At 38.4% G+C, this 21,471-nt stretch overlaps 1 protein-coding gene across 5 annotated transcripts in view; it reads left to right on the top strand.

Moving 5' to 3' along the window:
* Positions 1 to 21,471, top strand: part of PIK3R1 (phosphoinositide-3-kinase regulatory subunit 1) — a 57,244-nt gene that overhangs the window by 22,881 nt on the left and 12,892 nt on the right. Inside the window, exons 1-7 of one of the 5 annotated variants that reach the window (XM_009272465.2) lie at positions 3,032 to 3,078; positions 4,119 to 4,231; positions 6,713 to 6,805; positions 8,069 to 8,143; positions 11,046 to 11,177; positions 12,075 to 12,276; positions 12,476 to 12,555. In XM_009272465.2, the coding sequence (XP_009270740.1) occupies positions 4,174 to 4,231; positions 6,713 to 6,805; positions 8,069 to 8,143; positions 11,046 to 11,177; positions 12,075 to 12,276; positions 12,476 to 12,555 (640 nt within the window). In that variant the 5' untranslated portion in view covers positions 3,032 to 3,078; positions 4,119 to 4,173. The other 4 variants (XM_009272467.2, XM_009272464.1, XM_009272463.1 and 1 more) reach the window with 4 other exon arrangements.

Below are 21,471 nucleotides of genomic sequence, written 5' to 3'. Positions count from 1 at the left end.
TCTAGGAGAATTAACTATAGCCAATCTAAATTATCTCAGGTCAGCATGGTCTAAGGAGAGGTATTTTTCTCTTCCAACAGTTGCAGCTGAATTTACTATCTATTGCAGTCCTCGATTTATCAGAGACACACAGTGACATCAACTTCTTTGTCTTCGCTCTCACCTTCTTGTCTTTCATCCTTGCCCAGTGAAAACCTTTTGCTAATAGCAGTTGGGCAGTTCTGAACACTCTGCCTGTTCTTTTGGTAAATGCAATTAGTCTCTCTGAAATTGCAAATGGCAAGGCAAGGTTATGATCCTCAAATCTCAGTTAATTTCTCTCTGGTATTTATTTGTAATGCCAGACTCATCTTTTTGTGCCTTGGTCTGGCATTGAAGCCGAAGCACAGATCTTTGTGGAAACTTTCTCCATAGGGTTTAGGGTTTTTTTAATCTTTCATACTGTTCTACCAAAAGTTTCTGCAGGAACTTTCTGCTTCTTAAGTCTATAAAGAAACATATAATGGATGATGAAATGCCCTCTCACTAAAAGTTAGGAGTTTTGTGTCAGTAAGAGTTGTTTCACTCTGTGACGGGTTTTGAGGCTCAAGTAGCCTTTCTTCCCCAGCTGATGAAAGCAGGTGCTGAGGGGGCCACGATGGCTGAGACTCTGCATCTGGACCAGCTGCCACCACAGGGCTGTGAGAAGCATCGGGCTGTGCCGTCATCCGTGTGGAGGTACCTCCTGGTTACACTTCCACTGTTACAGGATCTGAACTCGTGTTTCCACAGGCATGGCTTTTGGTGTGTTCTCAGCGCAGTCTCCTGAACCACTGCTGTCTTTGGTCTGGGGGTCGCTAGCAGTCAGCACACAGGAGTACATGGGACTGCCTCAATTCATACCACTGCCTTAAAGGCTGTGCAGGAATGCCAAACTGCCCTCGTTTCCAATGCATCTTCACTTGAATTTGACATCATATACTGACAAGTGATTTAATTCAGCCATTATAGATCCTTATTGAAATTCAGATTCTATTTCAGGGAAGATGGGTGATAATAGTGGAACATTTTTTGAATTCCATTTCCCATACCTAGTAGAGTACACAACTGCTGAAATATCAGCATTTCAATCAAGAAAGCAAGCTCCCACGTTTCCCAGAATTTTCAATAGCAAGCATGAGTGTTGAACTTGTGGATAAACCTCCATTGTCCACAACTTGTCTTGCATTGTGCCACTGATGGTACCACTGGCAAAAGTATTTTAGGTGCTTGATCAGCCATTGTTTCTTTATAGTTTGCTGGCTAATCTTGTTGGAGGCATTATTACAACTTGCTTGACAATGACCCTTACTTTTGCATTTCTTATTCTGCATTAATTAATATGCTTATGTTTATTATAGTTAATTTCAGTGCTGGTCAAACCATTCACACTTGGACATGTTGTATGACTTTCAAACAAGGATATGTGTACATCTATGAATGCACAATTCGCTATGTTAGTGGATAGTTGCATGCATAAAGAGTATATCTGCATGCACATAAGCCAGTTATGATCATCTTAAGACCTGAGCTCTCAAATATTAGACGTTTATGTAGAGCTGTGTTGTCATCAAATGCAATATGTATGCACAAACTTAAATGCCATTTCTGAAAAAAGAAGAACGTGCATGGAGTAATCTTGACTCAAAGCTAAATTCAAATAATGTTGGTATATAGTTCCTGTAAAATATTTAGAAATTAAACTGCTTTCTATGGTGTGTAGTTACATTTTAAGTTATATTCTTTTTTTTTTAATACTAATTTTCATTCTTCTTCTAGTAGTAATGAAAGATTTGGCTCAGAAGCATTTGAAGTCAAATTGCAGCTTTAAATTTCCACTTGTCGTTGCCAGGTACTAACTCTAAAATAACTCTTTTTACTGAGAACCCTTCCAAAAGGTGCAGCTGTGTGCTGGTTTCATCTTGCACTTTGTAGCTGTGTTGGCAACCCTCGAACGTAAGGTATGCTCTCATTTCCCACATGGTGCCGTTGCCTTAGAGCTGTTTAGGCCTGTCTGTATCAGGGAGAGGGAAGAGTTTGCAGATTGGAGCGAATGCTGGCTTCTGGTTCATCTCATTGGTTCTCACTGTGGCAAGGTAAAAATAGAGCTAGTGGAAAATCCAGCTTTTATCATGTGTTATCAGAAGCTTCCTTACTATCTGGAGACCCACTACCAGACTTGTGACTAGAAAGAAGACACGAAAACTGTATGACAGCTTTTCGGAACCTTAATATTTTGGAGACCGTGGAATTTCAAAAAAATTACCGGAATTTGGGGGAAAAAATGATTGCTTTAAGTGAAAAACTGATACTGGATTGTAGCAAAGGGATCTACAAAGTTGCTCAGATTCTTAAGAGTGGATTTGGTTCTCCAAACCTCTGTGCTGTGCTACAGCATGCTTCAAAGCAAAAGATACTTTTGAAATCAGGTACTAAATGCAGATTGCATGTGGGCTTTTGTTCTCTTCTCTTTTACTAAAACTCACCTACCTGAAAAGTTTTCCTTTTCCTCTGTAGATCTTAATACGCATGCTGAGTTTTCTTCTGGAACACCTAATCTAGAATCAGGACTTCTTCAAGGATATCTTGTTTTCTGGCTCTGGGAGTCAAATTGTTTTTTTTTTTCAAAATTAGGTGTCGTTTTCTTCAGTTTAGCCTCTGCCATTTCCTCTCAGCATTTTGAAATTGAAGGGCACTGTTCCCAAACTTGGCTGTCTTCTGTGCAAATGTTATAAACTGGCTTCAGTTCTATAAGTACTGTTAATTCTTTTTTTTCCAACAGATGTGTGTTTCGTGAGGCCTTTCGCCTTTAACTGAACATAATTTTCTATTTTGTATAAAAGTTGGGGAGTTTAAAGTACAAGTCAGTATGATGCTGTGAGTTAATTATATTGGAGATGGCGCAATGCGTAGGAAATCCTAGAACAGGTGGGAGGTTAAGTGATTTTGATTTGTTAATGCCATCTCCTACATGCTGATGAAGTGAATGTTTTTTTCAATGTTGCTGAGCACTATACCTGTGTGACTTAGATGTATCCTTCTGTCACTGCTGCATTGAAGGTAACAGCAGGTTTTGTACCTGCCATTGTGTGTGTGTTTGTGTCTTTTTGCTGTAGAGCTTATACTCACCAGAGTGTGCATATAGTATTAAGAGAGGTGAATATCCTAAGTTTTCAGTCAAATACACAAGTATTTTACAGTTTATGTATTTATGGAATAGAATGTCATTATTTTAAAGGCTCTCTTCATATCTAAAAGTTCAGTAATGTCTCTGGTAGATAGACATTTCCAGACTTGGAGAAAAGGGCTGTAGGGAGGAAGAGGCATCAGAAATCCTCTGAACTCCTAAAATTTTAGTATTTTTCTAATTGCATATTTTAGGGTAGCAGAGGAGTGTTGGAAATCTTTCCTTTTAACCAGTGTGACATTTGCTTTACATACATATGTTCTGTAGACATTATAGATTTTTGCATAAATATAATGGTAAATGCATAGCTTCCAAAAGCCTTTCACTTTCCCTAAGAATATTATTGATCCAAGAATACTGTACAGCAAAGAGATTCAGTAACAGATTATGATACAAACCTAGTTTATAAGCTAAGATCCTGCTTAAAGTGTAGGTGAAAAGCATGGAGCGTCAGGTAGGTTGCAGGAAGAGACACTCTCTGTTTAGATAATCTGGATAACGTCTACATCCACCCCATTCTTTATGTCCCATGGAGACAAACCATTTTCTGTAGTGTCTTTCTCCACCCTGCAAGGGCTTCTACCCATGAGCTGAAGTCCTCCCCTGACATTGCGTTCTCCTTTTTCCTTTGCTTGGACTTCATCCCTCATGTAGAAAATCTAAATCTAGTAGGAAATTGAGTTCTTTTTCTAAATACACCTTGTTTATAGGTACTTGAGTGTATCTCTTGCCATCATTTCAAGGCACAGTTTGGTTAATGCGAGAAAGTATCATTCTCTCTGCTGCTTAGTAGCCTGGATGGACCATCCCTGAACTGCTGAGCTGTCACCTGAAATGTTTCAAATGTCTGTCAGGTTTGACTTCCGTCCTCTATCTCTATTTCTCCTTCTTTGTCTCTCCTTTCTTTCCTCAGTTTCAGTTAAGACTGTTGACTGTTGCTGCACGCTGCCTCCAGCTGGAATTATGAGATGAGCAATTTGTTCAGAGATGATGCAATTTCATTGCTGTTATGCAAGAGGGAGAAAGGTACTTAATGTAACTAGCTACCTAAGGGAGTTACTCTCATAAGTAAAAATACGTAAACTCTGTTCTTAAAACCTGTTCTTCCTCTGCTACCATGTAAGGGATGCACTTTATGCCCTTAGCATTCTGTGAATCTATTGGTATCTCGTAATTTGAGTATTTTCATAGCATACCCTTTGGTATGACTCTGATCTGATCTTTCATTTATTCTTTCAATAGATTTGCCCTCATCATGAGACAGATTCATAGTCTGGGGTTGAAAGGAACTATCTGATCTGAATATTACAAATCAAATGGTCCATATTTCAGCATGCCTCAGCAGAGGCTGCTTGGAGTGCAGCATCTTCCATTTGAGCCCAACTTGTGTTTGATAAAGCACATGTGATGTTAAGCTAAAAGAGGTGTTCTGATGGAACCTGAAAGTGGTTTGAAAAAGAATTGAAAAGTCCATTCCTTCCCTGAGTAGCTTGTTCTGCTTTAATAACTATACTTGGAGATCAGCTGGTCAGCTACACCTATATAACATGTGCTTTCTTTAAATTTAGCTTTTAATCACGGTGTTATACTAAGTCAACTATCTGACAAAACTTTAGAATTTATTATGTCTACTCATTTGCATTTCTCAGCTAACTGTGGTGCCACCAGGGAAAGAAGTAGTGTGGGTTTTTAACAGAACCTATCCTCTAAAAAGCTATGCAGACAATCCTTAGTTGCAGTGCTCTCTTTTATTGCTTTATCATACAAGTCTAGTATCAGGTCTTCCTTTATTTTGCCCGGGATTGATAATGTAACTAGCATGTAGTCAACTTACTTGTACTTTCAGAGTGCGGATCGGGCACTAGAACTTTTTTGATCCCCATGAATTGCTCTGATTTTCCACGAGTCATTAAAAAATAACGTCAGCAGGCCAGAGATCTGCTTAGGCAACTCTTTTGGGACTCCTGAATGCTCATTTTCTGGGCCTCCGAAGTTAAACTGTTATCACTAACAGATGTTTTTCTAATGTCCTTCTCAGTTATGAATGGACTGGAAAGTATTCCATCATTATCATACCATCATTCTGCTTCTTTTTGCAAGGGACATGTCTCAGTGTCCCAGTATGCTCCACTTCCATTACTAGTTCATAAATAATTATTATTTATTGTCCTTCATTTCTCTCCTCAGTTTTCTGCACTTCCAAACTTCTGTACCTTCCTTGCTGTCTTAACACTTTGAAATTATTTGCATTTTAGGAAGTTATATAATTGTTGCTTCCAAATAGGGTGAATTCTCAGCCAAAATGGTCTGCTTTCTCTTTCTCATTGTGGTATATTTAATTTTTTGGCTATCTCAAAGTTTTTAATTAAAAACACTCTATTCATATTTTGCTGTTGTGTTTTTCTTTCTTTTTGTCCTTCTACTTAGTTATCCTCATAATTTTGTTCAGTTTCAGTCTTCTAGAAATACGGTGTGTGTATGTGTGTGCATGTATGTATACATAAGCATGCAGGCACATAGGTGCATGTGCGTTTAAGAATTGCTCTCTATTTGTCCATGGTGAGTTTAATTGGGCAGAGATCACCATTGCTTAGGCAACTGGCAGCTTTTACTTCAGTGATTAAGCTTTGTTTATCAGTCATAATCCATCAAACTATGCCAGATGTTTCTGGCAGTAGTTTAATAATATCTTTATATAAATGTTTTTGCTTTCCAAGAGTTAAACAGGACTGCTCTAAAACTTTTGAATTACTCTTTTGGCAAAAGTAGTGCATTTAGGGATAGATCATCCCTCACATCACAGAGCCAGAACATTCCTTTATATAGTATGTTCTCTCCATGAAGAAACTAGATTGCGTGAAAACTGACTTTGTATAAAATCTGTATGCAGGTTTGTTTGAATCTCCAAAATGTCCCTTTCTGATTATACTGCTATTTATTCTTAACCAGTCATTGTAGAAAAGAAAATTCTTCCTTCAAAAAAACTATACTGTTAATAGCATTATGCTTGAAAATTGAAAGCAAACAGAAGTTATTAAACTTGTGTATGAGTGTGAAATACTTGTTTCTGCTGTAATTTCAGGCCTTTGTAAGTCTGTTTTACCCAGGAAATCAGAAACTCCCAGATGGTGATGTGTTTAGCTCCCTCATCTGGTGCACACGGGATGTAAATGTTTCAGACCAAAAGATCTTTTCTTTTCTTCCTTGCATTGTATTTCTGCCCATCCATAGACTGCAAACTTTTATTGTGTTATCTTTTCCTAGGCAATATGGAGAGTGATTCTAGGACTGACTGAGGTCCCTAAAAGAAAATGCTATAAAAATGCAATTGTAATCAATTTTATTCAGCTTTCTGATTACTTGTGGAGTGTTCTTGTTTAGGCCTGACAATTGGGATGTTTGTTCCATACTTAAAAATTAACTGGTTGCATTATATGTCATGACTTTAATAAACAGAAATTGCATTCAGCTGTAGCTTGGCTTATTTTTCTTCTTTTTCTTTTACAGCTTTTTCACTTCCAGATCTTACGGAGCAGTTTGCACCTCCTGATGTTGCTCCACCAATTCTTATCAAGATAGTGGAGGCAATTGAAAAGAAAGGTAGGCTGAAGAATGATGTACCAAGGTTTTTTGTTACATATGTGAGCCAAGACTGCAGAATCAGATCCAGAGCTGGCATATCCTCTTTCTAGAGCTGCTAAAGTAATGAGATATAAAGTAATCTCATTTAAGGTTTATTGCATTGGTTTCTGCTCAGTAGAGGCTACTTGGACTGTAGAAGCAAAACCAAAGCTTACCTCAAATGACATTTAATAACTCAACTAAAAGTATTATTGAAAGGTAAGGGAGAAGGGTTTGGTATTGCTTTGTTTTTTCTAACTGATAAGCACCTTAAGTTGGTTAACGGAAATGCCATCATAACATTGAATTGGATACACAGCCAAACAAGTAATGTTTTGCCCCAAAGCAGGAAAAAGTAGAATTAAGTATGACAAAGTTACAAGAACTGGTTTTATGCTTCAGGAGCCAGTTCTTTTTTGCTGCTGTATGCTGAACCAGCCAGTGTTATTTTTATGGTTTTTTGTTCTCCTGCTTTCCCATATTGATGTCTCTCCACCCTTTGGAGGCTTTCCCCTTTCTTGTGCTATGTCTTGCCTCTTTTGCCCTGTTTCTCTCCTCCTGACTCTTCCTGTGATGTCACCTTCGTAGTCCTGATGAGGTAAGGAGCAGCTCAGTGGGTCCTGCTCATTCAGTGGCCTTACAGCCAGGGAGCGAGAGGACAAGTGGTATCCTGATCAGACTCAGGCTGCTGTCCTTGGGGACATAGGTTCTCACATACTGCTCTGACACTTTAAGAGAGCATAAGCCTTTCCTGAATGAGTAGGATCTTGCTAGTATCAATGAGAAGGGCCAGTATTTAGCAACAATTTGCATAAGCAACCACTGCTTCCACTGCACGCTTCTCCACCTGAAAGACCTAGTGTTTCCAGCTGGCATGTAGAGTGTAAAGGAAGATGTTGCTCCCGTGTTGCTCCTGCAAGCTGTTTTCTTCCCTGGGGTATGTGAATCTGTTTCCTAGTCCTGGCCTTCTACAGCCAGCCCATGGAGAGTTGTACAGAATACGTGGGACTGCTGGCATCTCTGATCTTCCTTGGCCAGCTGTTTCTGCAGACCCAGCAGTTTGCATGTACAAAGAGGTGTCTTACAGCCTTAAAAAGCAATCACATTCCGTAGTGTGATAGGTGGATGGTGGTGGGAGAATGTTGCTAATTTGTACTGTATAATTTGAAGAAAACAGAAGTATGTTGTGTCATGGCAACAGTCACTGGAATATTAATGTATCCCATCGATTTTGTTTTGAAGGTCTGGAGTGCTCAACTTTGTATGGAACACAAGGCTCAAGCAGCTCAGCAGAATTAAGACAAATTCTTGAATGTGGTAAGTACAGTTCTCTTCCTTAAAGCACTAGACAGATTTTGTGGTCAGACCGCTCCTCTTTTCTTTGTTCCCATACTCAGCTTATATATATGTGCTGGTTCTGAATAATATAATATCAAAAAGACATAAGTAAAGAAATTAAATATAAGTAAAAAAGGTTTCTAACTTTTACACTTAATATGAAAGGTATTTTTCACTTTTACAGGTTGTCTTTTTTTCATGGCTTCACTGCATGTTTTTTTCTAAGAATAATTATTTTAATCGTTTCTTGGTCACTTGCTTGTTCAAGGACTGACAATCTAGCTGTACAGAGAAAAACAAGGTGTTTTGTTCAGAAGCAAGATGAAGATAACTACTCCTGTAAGGCTGCAGGTTATTATTTTGTAAACAAATGGCCATTTGTTTACATACAGTTCTGTGTGTGCATTTTTTTGGTCCAGTAGGTGGAGAGGCAATAGCTGCACATTCCCTGCCTGCTACAGAGATGATGCTGGACGGGAAAGAGAGAATTGAATTAATGTTGCTGCAGTAGGCTGGGTTCTCAGGTTTTGGACAGTAAAATGCAGCTACACCACTAACACCACACAGCTGTTCAAGTTTCCTGAAATATATTTCCTTCTCTTTTTGGTACTCTTTATTTCTACTTCAGGTCAGAATATACTGGCTTGGCAACACTCAGTTGCACTATGAGAGACCAGGAGATACTGTAGGAGGAGTTGCTTGACCACGACTTTGCAAGTTGGGGTGCAATGTGGGGTGTGAGCTTCCACTTGCATAAAAGAGCACAAAAATACAAGGGCTAGAAAATGAAACTGGTTACATGCCACGTTGCCAAAGGGACAAAGGAAGCCAACTCAAACTGTGAATTAGCTCTCTTCATTTTTAGTAATTGCAAATATTAACAAAATGAACAAGAGATGATACTATGAGTTGTCTGTTCCTTCAAATCAAAAGAGCATCCTGTCCTCTGCTGATTGTGGTGGGAGTGAAGAAGTGTAAGTGCAGCAAGCAGGGAGAGGAGATATGCACATGGTGCTAGCAGCCTAAGCCATATTTTTAGTATTGTAATTATATTTTTCAGTCTAGATAAATCCAGATTTTCTGTGGCACCAATGTGAATGTATCTCTTAATTTATCTGAATTCCTTTTTAAGTCTTTAAACTGAGGTGTACTTTTATGGAAGGTTCATCTATCTCCTGAGATCAAAAACTTGTGGTTTACATGTATTGTTATTTAAAATGTAATTAGGTTTGAGAAAAGAAAGCAGGACTTTACCCTTTAGTAACAGTGTATCTTTCTGAGTTCTCTTTAAGATAGGATCAGAATCTTCCAGGACAGACCCGGTGCAGTGGGTGTCCAGATACATGGATACAGACAGATCTCATCTCCTCCGCCTACTCTCTTTGAATTAGCAGAGTGCTAATTCAGAGAGCAAAGTTGGCTTTGATCTCAAAAGTTGTGAACTGCCCTAGTGTGCTGTTCTGCTTACGGTTAAAATGCTCTCCATATTAATTGCATAACTGCCTGTTAGCTTCAATACAGTGCTATCTAGCGCCAAAATCAAAGCTGACTTGCATCTGGCCAGCTCGGCAGATGGAATAGTTCAGGTCTGTTTATGACATTACACCCAAAGAGTTGCAGAATACCACAAGTTTATTCTTACTCATGTATTCATTATAATAGTTTGGGATATACTTCAGAGAATGGGTCAACACTGAAAGAACCAGGATTTAACTTGGCTTATGAAATAAAAAACATCCTGGGAGCAACAAAACTAATGAAAACTATTTCTTATGAATTTGTGCTTGGATTCTCTGACACATAATTGCTCTTGTAGAACTCATACCCACACTGAAAGTTTTTTGTCATCTGAGCCATAGTGTCTTTTTTCTGATGTAAATTCTTTGGTGTCTGATAAGAATTGAGCTCATACTGCAAGCTTTCCTTTGGGGAAAATAGAAAGGAGATGGAGGAGCACTAAGTTTCTCACTATCCCCTCTTGACTGCCTTTTTTCACAGTACATGTAGACACACTGCATATCTGATTCCTCTCCCTCCCTGCTGAATTTGATTTAAACTGGCCAGATAGATTCAGGAGTTATTTTACAGGGGACTTGGCTAGCCTAGAACATTGGTCAGCATTAGCACGTCTAAATTCTTGTACCAAATGTAGATCTTTGTAAACGTTTAGACTTTACTGTGCCAGAGTTCCATGTTTTAAGATGAACCCTAACCTTGCTTGCGCTAAGTAAGCATTTCTGTATTTTCCTATTTTTATTTTTGATGCTGATATTCCTTGCTCCAATGCTAACAAGTAGTCCTTTATGTGACACTCCCAAACCTTAGCCCAAGTCATAACTATCCTGGAAGGATATCAGGTTTTACAAGATAAATCCGAACAGCTGCATAAAACACCAAGCACCCAGTTCTGCACGTGTATATTTGTTTTGACTCACTCACATAAATATTTACAGACTTGGAGCCCCAAGTTGTTAATCAAACTTCCAGTCATAATAGAAGTAGTTACCAGTAGAGAAGCTGCATTTGCCCAAACCCTCCATTAATACTTCTTACACAAAATATTTACCGGGAAAACAGAGACCTGTTAAAAATATTCTGATGTTCCATAATATTGCCAACATGCAGCAAGTCACTACCGTTATTCTGAGTTCAGCCCTGCACTGTATATGACAGAAGGCCACATACAGCTGTGGAAGCCATTTGGTTCATCACATGCCAAAGGCTTGGGCATGGTCTTGAGCACTGTATGTTTTTCATCTCAGAGATGCTTCTTGGTGTCCTAAGTTAGCAGTTTTGGCTTGGTATAAAGCCCTAATATCATGAGCCTGTGGTTTTTTTCCAGTTTCTAATGTCTAAAAAGGATGTTGCTCTTTCCTTTTAGATGCCTCTTCATTGGATTTAGAGACATTTGATGTGCACACTTTATCAGAGGCTCTCAAGAGGTATCTCTTGGACCTGCCAAATCCCATCATTCCAGCAGCTGTTTACAGTGACATGATTTCTGTAGCTCAAGGTATGATTATCACATTATTTCAAATGTCAAACAAAAAAGCTTTTATTAGGATTCTGAATGTCCAGTGGTCCAGCTGTCACCCAGGGAAGATTCTGGGTGAACAGGGAAGATTCTGCACAACCTGGCAGCATCTCAGAAAATATATATACCTTCACAACCTTTGTTGAAAGCTGTTTCAATTCAGATCTAGACATGCATTATTTACTTACCTATTTAGGTAAACATATTGGAAAATATAAGGGATAACACAGTTCTCTTCATTTTAGTAAGTAGCATGACTATAGAAAAACTGGGGGGGGAAATCAAGGATTTATCTGTATGCAGAAAGCTAATTTTTAACTTTTTATCAGTGCTGACAAAGTAAATGTGTTAGAGGTTACGGTGTTCTGCAGTATGTTGGGAGTTGCAGATTATGAAGTGAGAAATACATGCATGTAAGATTCATCATCTACAGTGGTCATTTCAAATAAGTACGGCTTACAGGCTTTCAGCACATGGGCCAAGTATTCTGTTATATATCTCAGGACAGGATATTGTTACTGGTAACCTTCAAAGTTAGAACACCACCTGTGAGACTTATCTAGTGCATCTCAGAATTACCCAATCATGTGTGACGCTAAACACAAGACAGACTTCTACCAGTACACTCTGAACACATTGTGGTTTTTACCAAAATGCATATCTGTTTCCATTTGACTTTTAAATACTTGTTCTTTATTCTTCCCTGAGCATTTCACTGTTTTCAAAAGAAGAAAGAAGTCTTAGGGCACTAATGAAGGACAGAATTATTTTTTTTTTGCTGTAAAATTGATGCTTCCAAAGGAGTCGTATAGTTTCATTTTACTTGTTGAATGTTACTGTGCTGATACCAAGAGCCTTTTATCTGTTTGCTTGCAGAAGTGCAGAGCTCAGAGGAATACGCTCAGTTGCTGAAGAAACTCATCAGATCTCCAAATATACCTCCCCAGTACTGGCTCACACTCCAGTACTTGCTCAAACATCTCCTCAGAGTTTGTCAAGCCTCCAGCAAAAATCTCGTGAATGCAAGGCCTCTGGCTGAAGTTTTCAGCCCTCTGCTTTTCAAATTCCAGATAGCAAGGTACGTGGGTCATCTTTATTATGTTTTGTACAGTAAATATGGGTTCGTTATATACAAAAGTAAGTCTAATGAATTAATTTTCTGACCTTACTTCTAATGTGGAGGGCGTTGTTGTAAATTTTTCCAATGTTTTTTGAATAATTCTAATGTAAACTTTTGCATTTTTCCTAGTTCTTATTGTCTAATCCATCTCTTGCAGCTCTGATAATACTGAACACCACATAAAAATCCTAGAGGTTTTAATCACAAGCGAATGGAATGAGAGACAGCCTGTACCAGGTAAAAACTATTATTAATTTAAAAAGTTATATACCATTGTTTTCTTAAATATTAAAATTCAATTTAAGGACAGTAAATGCTCGTTGTTTTTCTTTTTTAATCAAACTTATTGCAAAAGTGCATAATTACAGAACTAAGTAGAAGTTGTTTATATGTTCTATAGTGGTGTGCAACATTTGTTTTATAAGAAATTGTCTTTTTCATTAAAATCATTTTAGTACCCATAGTTTGTACAGCCTTAGGACTTTCATTTCTTTTTCAGTAAACAGTGAATAGGAATTTGTGAATTTTTAAGACCTGTAAACCTATAGAATGCATATCATATGTGGTGGTGGTGGGGTAAATTCTGGAGATTTTATTTAACTCTAACTTTACTCCCAGGCAAATTTTCTTAGACTACAATACCCCCATAGAGATCATCAGAAGAAAGTAAGGTTTCCCCCTTTATTTACATATATGTATTTTTTAATCCACAGACTCAAAAGAATTATTTATCAATATCAATAAACAACACGGAAAATACTAAAACCCCATTCAGGAAAGTTAGATTATACTTGTATTGATTCTGTGAGTTAGCATCTAGTTTAGTCAACAAACAGTAAACCCCACCTCTAATTTATGCAAAAATCCCTGTTTTTAAATCACGTATTTGATCGGAGCAAGGCAGAGTTGCTAACTGTGTGCAAATGAAATTATTAATGCTGGGGGACTTTAGATGTTAGCTTAAAGTAATTCATTTTACAGCTTATTAACAGAGAATAGCCAAACAAAGGATAGGACTATGGTGAACAGAACATTGGGCAGGCTGTAGCTCTCACACCTCTTTATTCAAAGTACGAAGTAAAGTTCATGGCAGTAGGATTTGTAGGGCTGCTTCAGATTTGAAGAGCTAGAACACAGCAGCAGAAAAATGCCTTATTTCTCATATTTCAGGTGGGCGCATTGTATAATCCCCTTCATCAACTAATGAAGATTAATTTAAAATGCCTAAGATTTTTGTTCCTACTGCTTTGATCGGAAGGCTTTTCCAACCTTGCCAGCTCTGTTAGTTAGGAACCTTTCCCTAACTTTTATTATACATCTATTTTCAGCTAGTTTATACCTATTTGGTTTTGTTCAATTTTATCAAAATAGTTAGGCATTTCCAGAACCACTGTGTATTTTCCTTCCTAATGCTTCATAACAGCCAGGAGAGTCCAAACTTCTAATGACTATTTGTCCTATTTTACTAAGAATCAGCAAATAACTGCTAATTGTTAAAAGATTTATTTTCTTTGCCACCGTTATAAGCCTTAAAAAGCAAAATACATTATTGAATCCTCTAATATTCTAAAGAGTTTGCTAATAGTATTTTTTTAAATTATATGTTTGCAAATGCTTTAGAGTATGTAAATTTATATGGCTAGAGGCACTGATTGGGAGGTTACAAAGGTAGGGTCAACAGTGAGAGTTTCTTAAGTTTCAAAGTGAGAGTTTCTTAAGTTGCACTTTAGAGATCACTTGGTTGCATATCATCCTGAGTTGCTTCATATGAGGAAAGTATAAAAGTGAAATGTGTTGATGTTAGAACTACTAATGAGGACAAGGATTCTAGTCATCTTGAGAGTATCATTAGGGCGCTTGAAGAAATGTGGCTCTATTCATCAGATTTATAGGGTTTGACACTACATTAATAATTATAATCTAACATCTGCTTGTTGTTAATATTGCTTCTGCATTAATTAATATTTTGTAATGCAATAATTCATTTTGAGGGTCCTCCTGGGATTTTTCATATGATCTGTTACAAAAATAGAACTCCTTCCCTGTGCATTTCAAAGTCCATTCTGGGCAGTGGAATGTTTTTTATTAGAACATTTGCACAGCTATTAATACGCTGAAAAAACCCTCAGATAAAAATTTTCAAGCTTTGTAGTCTATGATTAGCTAGCCTCTGCTCTTAGGCCTGTAAAGCGCTCGAATAATTTTCAAAAGTTGAGTCTTAACAGAATGTTATGTAAGTTTACAGGATTAGGACACGAGTCCGTTTTCCACAGCAAAATCATTCAGTAACCTGATCATCTGAAGTGCTCTGTTTTTGTAGTTCTCATAGAAGACTCTAAGATGTATTTTTCAGAATTATCATCTTCAAGATTATTGCTTGTAGTGGCTTGAGTTTCCATAAAAATTGTTTAGAGACATTGTAATAAAAGGAAGATTCCCAGAAAAGATAACTTATTTGTCATATAAGTGTTCTGAGAATGACAATCTATAATAGAATTTTTAAAGTGCAGAAGCTAAGACGTCTTAAGGAGAAAGAATCTTACTTGTTGAAAATAATGTAATGACAGCTAAGCCATAACAGGGAAGCCAATGCTGCCAGGTTTCTTCTCTTTTTCACAGGCTGGAGTGATAGCTTCCTCCCTGTTATTCTCAAGCTTCCTTCCTTTCTGTTATTCTCAAGCCTGGATGAAAACATTCTATCTAAAATGAGCTGTGCATGAAGTTTTAGTGGTATTTTACACAGTACATAGATACATTAAATGTAGTGTTGGGAGATAACTGATCTGAATAGGGAGGAGATCTTTGCACAACTGTGGGTTTTTTTCTTATCGCATCACCCACTAATTATCCTTCTTGCCTTAAAGCAATAGAAAGTATGCAATTGGACTTTATGTCTTAATATGTCTTAAAATTAGTAGCTTAAGTTGGACATCTTTAATTGGACATCTTCTAGCTAGAGTGATGCTTTGCGCACCATAACGCAAAAACAGGAGTTACTCCTAGGCCATTACCTGATTTTTTTATCACAGAACAACTCTGGACTGATTTTTTTTTTTTCTCTGTCACAGCGTTCAACAGCAAACTATGCATTTTAGTTCATGATTTAAAATAGTGCTTAGCCCCCCACAAAAGTTGAAGTACTGAAGTTAAAATACCTGTTGTGCCTATGTGTGTAGTAGGTGGAGACAAAGTAATGTTGCAGGAGAAGTAACATTGGAGAAGTGGTTGGTGTTTTGAATAATTGGTAACCAGATCCATTTTCTGATCCTGTCTCCTTCTTTGAATTTATCAGTAGGAGAGACAAAAGATGGTGTTAGTGAGCAAGCTAGGTGATTTATCATCCCGTTTTAACACCCCAACTTGATGAACAGCCACAAAGACATTAATTTAAAGAATAATGCTGATTTTACAGTCAGAAACAAAGTGCATGTCTCTAAATATGCTGTTCAAAACAGTAGTATTTGAAGAAAATATCTTAATTGTAACAGATTATAGCTAACAGTGCTGCTTATGTCTCACAGAATCTCACATATATAGAGGTGTGAAGGCACATGTGCTTTTAGAGGTAAATATTGAAAAATAGGCTATATTTGTAGGTATAGAAGACTGGATATTTTTTTCAGTTCATTTTCAAGGATCATAAAGGCTCCTGGCTTTCCCGTCTGGAGGAGATCTGCCCTGGATGCAGGTCCCAGAGCCATCCATGGGGCATGGCAGGTGCTCAGGGCAGCGCAGTCGGTTTGGAGCTGGTAGCTGGGAAGGCAGGTCGTACAGAAGAAGGTGGGGCAATGGGAGAGTTGGGAGGGGATTTTTGCAGGGAACTCGGGGAGATGGGGGTCCTCTCAGGGTTAAGGAGTATGGAGTGGCTTTGGGTGTGTGAGATTAAGGTGTGTCTTATCACAGGAAGGCAAAGAGGAAGGGGGACATGGCAGGAGAGCGAGGGGACGTGGGGAGCTGGTGGCATTGTGGGGAGACGGGCTGGTGAGGAGCAGAGGAAGAGCTACTGCAGTGGCGGGAAGGAGCTGCCATCCTGTATGGATGAACTGAAGCCTCTAATGGCCTGTGCACTAACTCAAGCTGAGCTGCTTCATCTATCCCAGTTTACTCAAGTTTCCCAGGCTTGTAAATAACGTTGTAAATAATGGCTCAAGCTGTGAAATATTGCAGTTTGAAGCATGAAGAAGTAGGTTTTACTACTTACAGGGTCATAGCTAAGAATGAGTGAGGTAATGAGACTGCCTTACACTTAACTTCTCACTTGCTGGTGATGGGGTGAGAGTCCTGGCAGGATCCCCAAGGTGCAGACACTTTGCTTTTTTGCTGCACAAAATATTAGCAAGTGTGATAGCATTCCTCTTGGAATTGGACACAAAGCTCCCCTAGACTGCTGCGGTGGTCAGGCTCAGCCCACAGTCCTGTCGGTAGTGTCTTGGGGATACAAACAAATATGTAGGAATGCTGTCCCTTGTCAGGACTTTTCTGCATCATGTCACGGGCTTGGCTGGACTGTTGGCAGCACCAAGCGTGGTTTGGAGTGTGCAGAAGGCAGTATGTCCCAGGGAGAGCTGATGTCGCACGGGAGGGATATTGTGTGTCCGTGCCTCACCCAGCAGAGGGCTCCCCTTCTAAGCTAATAAAAATCAGGCTTTATACGCGATTTAACGGAGAGAAAAATGCTTTGTTAATCACCATACCTAGGAATGCTGTATTCTTGGTTTAGGTTTTGACAGTAGTCTATGCTTTATGTTTCTCGATACCTAATTGAAAGTATTTGGTAAAACTGAAACAACACGTACGATGTTATTAGAATTTTTTACAGATTGATAGATGTATGTATTTGTATGTAAGTATGTGTAACACATGCATGCAAGGCTGTCAAACCTGATCAGTTCTCTTCCTGTTTCATACATCTTGGTTTAGGTTTTGACAGTAGTCTATGCTTTATGTTTCTCGATACCTAATTGAAAGTATTTGGTAAAACTGAAACAACACGTACGATGTTATTAGAATTTTTTACAGATTGATAGATGTATGTATTTGTATGTAAGTATGTGTAACACATGCATGCAAGGCTGTCAAACCTGATCAGTTCTCTTCCTGTTTCATACATCGTTTTTTAGAAAACAATCTGCTTTATAGATAGAAGAACACTGTGAGCATGACTGCAAAAAATAGTAGGCTGCTGACTTTCTGCAAATACAAATCTGTAGATTCAATGGGCACCACTCAAGGTTTTGAAATTTAAATTTAAATAAAAGTTAAGATAGGGCAATTGTGTGAAAATGCATGTGTGTACATGCCAGTATCTTTTTTTTGACAAGACACTTGATTCCCTTCTGCAGGATGATTAGAAACTCATTTTTGCACAAGGCACTGGAATCCGAACAAAAAAAAAAAAATTGGACTTAGGAACAAAGGCTTATCTTTTATCTCTGTGTGGGTACCTGTGCTTTTTAAAATGGTAAACAATTCAGCGAACGAGGTTTGGGTTGTCTTTTCTCCTTTGAGAACATGCTTCTGTATTGTAGCCCTATAAACCAAGAAGTGTTATCAACCTCTTCTGTAATTTTAACAGTAAATAGGAGGTGTATCAGTTACTGTCAGAAGTTGGATTAATTCAGAAACACAGGTTACCATCTCCTTACAGTAGGCTGTACCTTTATGACTGTGCTGCTTTAAATTATATATAAAACTGACAATTGTTCAAGTAGGCAAAGGCTAAAAGTAGAAAAGCAAGGGATTGTTATAGGTGAAGCTAATCAATCAACTATAAAACACCGAAAATGTACTGCAGATATTTGGGATTTCATTATGAGGTACAAGTGGGTTTGGTATGTTGTAGCATAGGAGGATTTTGGTAGGTGGAGTGTTCAGGAGGTGAAAACTTTTCAATGCCATTTGACTGCCATAAGGAGCACAAGCTGATCTCAAGGAACACAGCTACTAGAAGTTCTTACTGTTTCCAGCAAGTGGGAGGAAAATATTAATCCCCTTCTCGTCTTTCTCTGAATTAAATCTTGTGGTCTGCTTCTCCTTTCGCTTTGAATTTATTTCCTTGTAAAAGTATAGCTGGCAAAGAAGTTAACCTCTGTAGGCAAAGGGGAGCAGGCTCTTCAGTTGCTGCTGTTTGTTTAACAAGTCTGATCTCCACCAAACACTGAGGCAAGGAAAATATATTTGACCTAAAGTGCTCCCTCTCTCTATACAGTCCCTTTCCCCACCTGCCTGCCCAAGAAATGAACAATCCTGACATACTGGAAAACACCATGGGTATGGACAGGTGTTTTTTCTACTATTTTCAGTTTATAGGAAATGGATAAAATGCCTCACGTCATGCTAAGGGTCTTCAAGCAGCACCTGTATTTGTGATCCAGCTTGTGTAGGAGGTGATGCTGTGCTTACAAGCAAGCTATTTTGCTTGCACAGGGCTGCTCTGAGAGTTGCAGCTTTTTTCAAGGAAGATTTTTATTCGGTTTTTTTTCTGCAGTAAGTTAGCCACTTCCTGTATTTGGCTGTTCATGGTGTTTTCTCAACTTTAATACTGCACTCAGCAGCCAGTGACAGAGACTATTTTAAGGCCTCTTACAATGGTCTTCTCATTTACTTAGCTAAAATGAGAAAGTTACCCCTGCATTGGCCACTTGTTAGCTGATGACAACTTTTACTTTGAATCTGGCTCCCCCTCCCCCACCTGAAATCCCTGGCTCAGCAAATATTTGAACCTGCCCAAGTTAATCATGAAACTGAGATCTTTATCTGAGAGAGACGTGCAAGCTACCGAGGGTGGTGGTGGTTTTTTTTTTTTTTACAGTACTAAAGTCAGGTTCACTTTTTAATAATGAACCAGAGTAAGTGGATACCTTCTGCACAGCACAGAGCTTTAAGCAGTTAAGAAGAGAGAGAAGGCTTGGATTTTCTCACTGCATGTTACAGCTTTTTTAGGGATTTTTATGGAACATTGGTTGGAAAGCAGAGCAATCTCTTTTTCAGAATATTTTTTTTCTTCATTGCTTCAGAGGAGCTTCCTAGTAAAAGGAGGTTTTGGGGTTTTTTTTAAGCAAGATTTTTATAAGAGGAAAACAATTAATTTTTCAGGTTATTGGATTGTATTTTCAGGCTGTATTACAAAGGCGAGCATTTGCAATGCATAATTTACAAAGTAAGTGATTTTGAATTTCTGTGTGTGTTTTCTTCATCACCTCGTAGGATTATTTTACTATAACTGGTTGCCAGGTAGAGCTTTCATGGTCTTAAGATACATGAATGAAAGTCAAGTACCTCAGTACCTCTCCAGGTTATACAGGGAATGGGGAATCGCCTATCTGCCTCCTCTCTTTTCTTGCCTGCAAGCTAGGCTAGTCTGAGCACTAACCTGATTATACAAGTGTGGGCAGTCCAGAATTCGGCCACCAGTGAAACCCTGGAGAAGTAATTTTTCCTGAAAGCCTTTATTCAATGGAGTAAAAAAATCTTACTGGTCCCACATGAGACCTAAGTGCAGCAATGTAGTCTTTGTAGGAAATCTTTATAACCTAATTTAAATGATTACTTTGGCAACTCAACTGTTTGGGTAGCAGGTGGGCTAAAACCTCCAAGTTCAGTGTTTGGACTTGTGTCTGGGATGATTTTAAGTATCCTATTTCATTTTGGAAATGGAAGGAATCTTTGGAGCACGTCTACCTAAACAGGGAGGGGAGAGTCTGCTTCAGAATGAATTTAAGCTTATTAACATATAAAGCAAACTAGCATGCATTTTTTTGTAGCTGTTGGTACTCCAGACGTGTTCTTCTATGTTAATGCTTGTCTAAAAGGGGTAAGCTGCTGAGGGGCATAGAGAGAGGATGGATATGTGTGAAATATTTGGGAAGGATATAAATTGTGTTAATTTTTTTAATGAGTATTTGTGAGATAGAACACATTTCAGCCACACCAGGATTTCTTATGATGTAGGCACAGATAGTTGCTACAGCTACTCTTTGTTGTGGTTATTTTTGGTATCTGGTTTTCTGCCCCCATAGATTATAGTGAGTGTAAAGTATTCACATTACTTTATATAGCGTTCTGCTCTGGAATTAATAGTCTATTCTGTGTATGTTTCTTCCAAGAGGTCTGAGAGAGTTACAGTCAGCGATGGGGGGGAGTTAAGAAGGAGTATTTCTAAATGGTAGGAGGATACTAATGACAAAGTCAAGTGAGGAGGGAGACACTGACAAGGGACTCTTGCTTTTAAAAACAATTAACTTGATAAATATCTCAGTGAGAACAGGGTAGAGAAACAGTGTGAAAAGGCAGACTAAATCTTGTATCCTGACAGACTGGCTTTTTATGTTCAGCAAAATCACATTTCAAGATCTTGCTCAGTTTTGACTTTCTTCCATGGTTTAGGCAAGTCTACTGAATATAAGATTACAATATTTGGGGTTTGTATTTCAAAATGAGTTAATCTAAATTGATTGGAATTGTATTTTATTACAAAATGATAAGGGGGGGAAGACATGTCTGCAGTAAGCACATTTTATATAATAATACCAAGTATATCAGACCTGTGTGTCCATTAAAATAATATAAATCTGCACAGTTTAAAAACATAATCCATATTTCATTATGTGGAGATATATATGCCTGTGTGTATGTATGTGTAAAATGGGTGTGTAATGGATACACACACACACAGAGTCATGCTCTTTTCCCTTCTGCATTTTTAATATGTACGGTAGGTCCAGAAGCCTTTTAAAGCTTTTTGAATGGTAAACTTCAGGCATCCAAGCAGGAGAATTCAACTGAGATGTGACCGACCTACTTCTAAAGGGAGCTGCATATGCCTGTGTGTATGTATGTGTAAAATGGGTGTGTAATGGATACACACACACACAGAGTCATGCTCTTTTCCCTTCTGCATTTTTAATATGTACGGTAGGTCCAGAAGCCTTTTAAAGCTTTTTGAATGGTAAACTTCAGGCATCCAAGCAGGAGAATTCAACTGAGATGTGACCGACCTACTTCTAAAGGGAGCTGCCCTGTGTGTGAGTGTGTGTGTGTGTGTGTGTGTTTTGTGTGCGCGTGTGTGTAAGAGCTACGTGCTGCAGCATATCAGCCTTTTGTCATCCTGCCAGGATTGGACTGTACCATGCTGCAAAGTCAGGAAAAGGAGCC

Source organism: Aptenodytes forsteri, unplaced genomic scaffold, assembly GCF_000699145.1.
Source record: "Aptenodytes forsteri isolate BGI_AS27 unplaced genomic scaffold, ASM69914v1 Scaffold92, whole genome shotgun sequence".
Taxonomy (NCBI): Eukaryota; Metazoa; Chordata; class Aves; order Sphenisciformes; family Spheniscidae; genus Aptenodytes; species Aptenodytes forsteri.
This window is presented reverse-complemented; position numbering and strand designations above follow the sequence as displayed.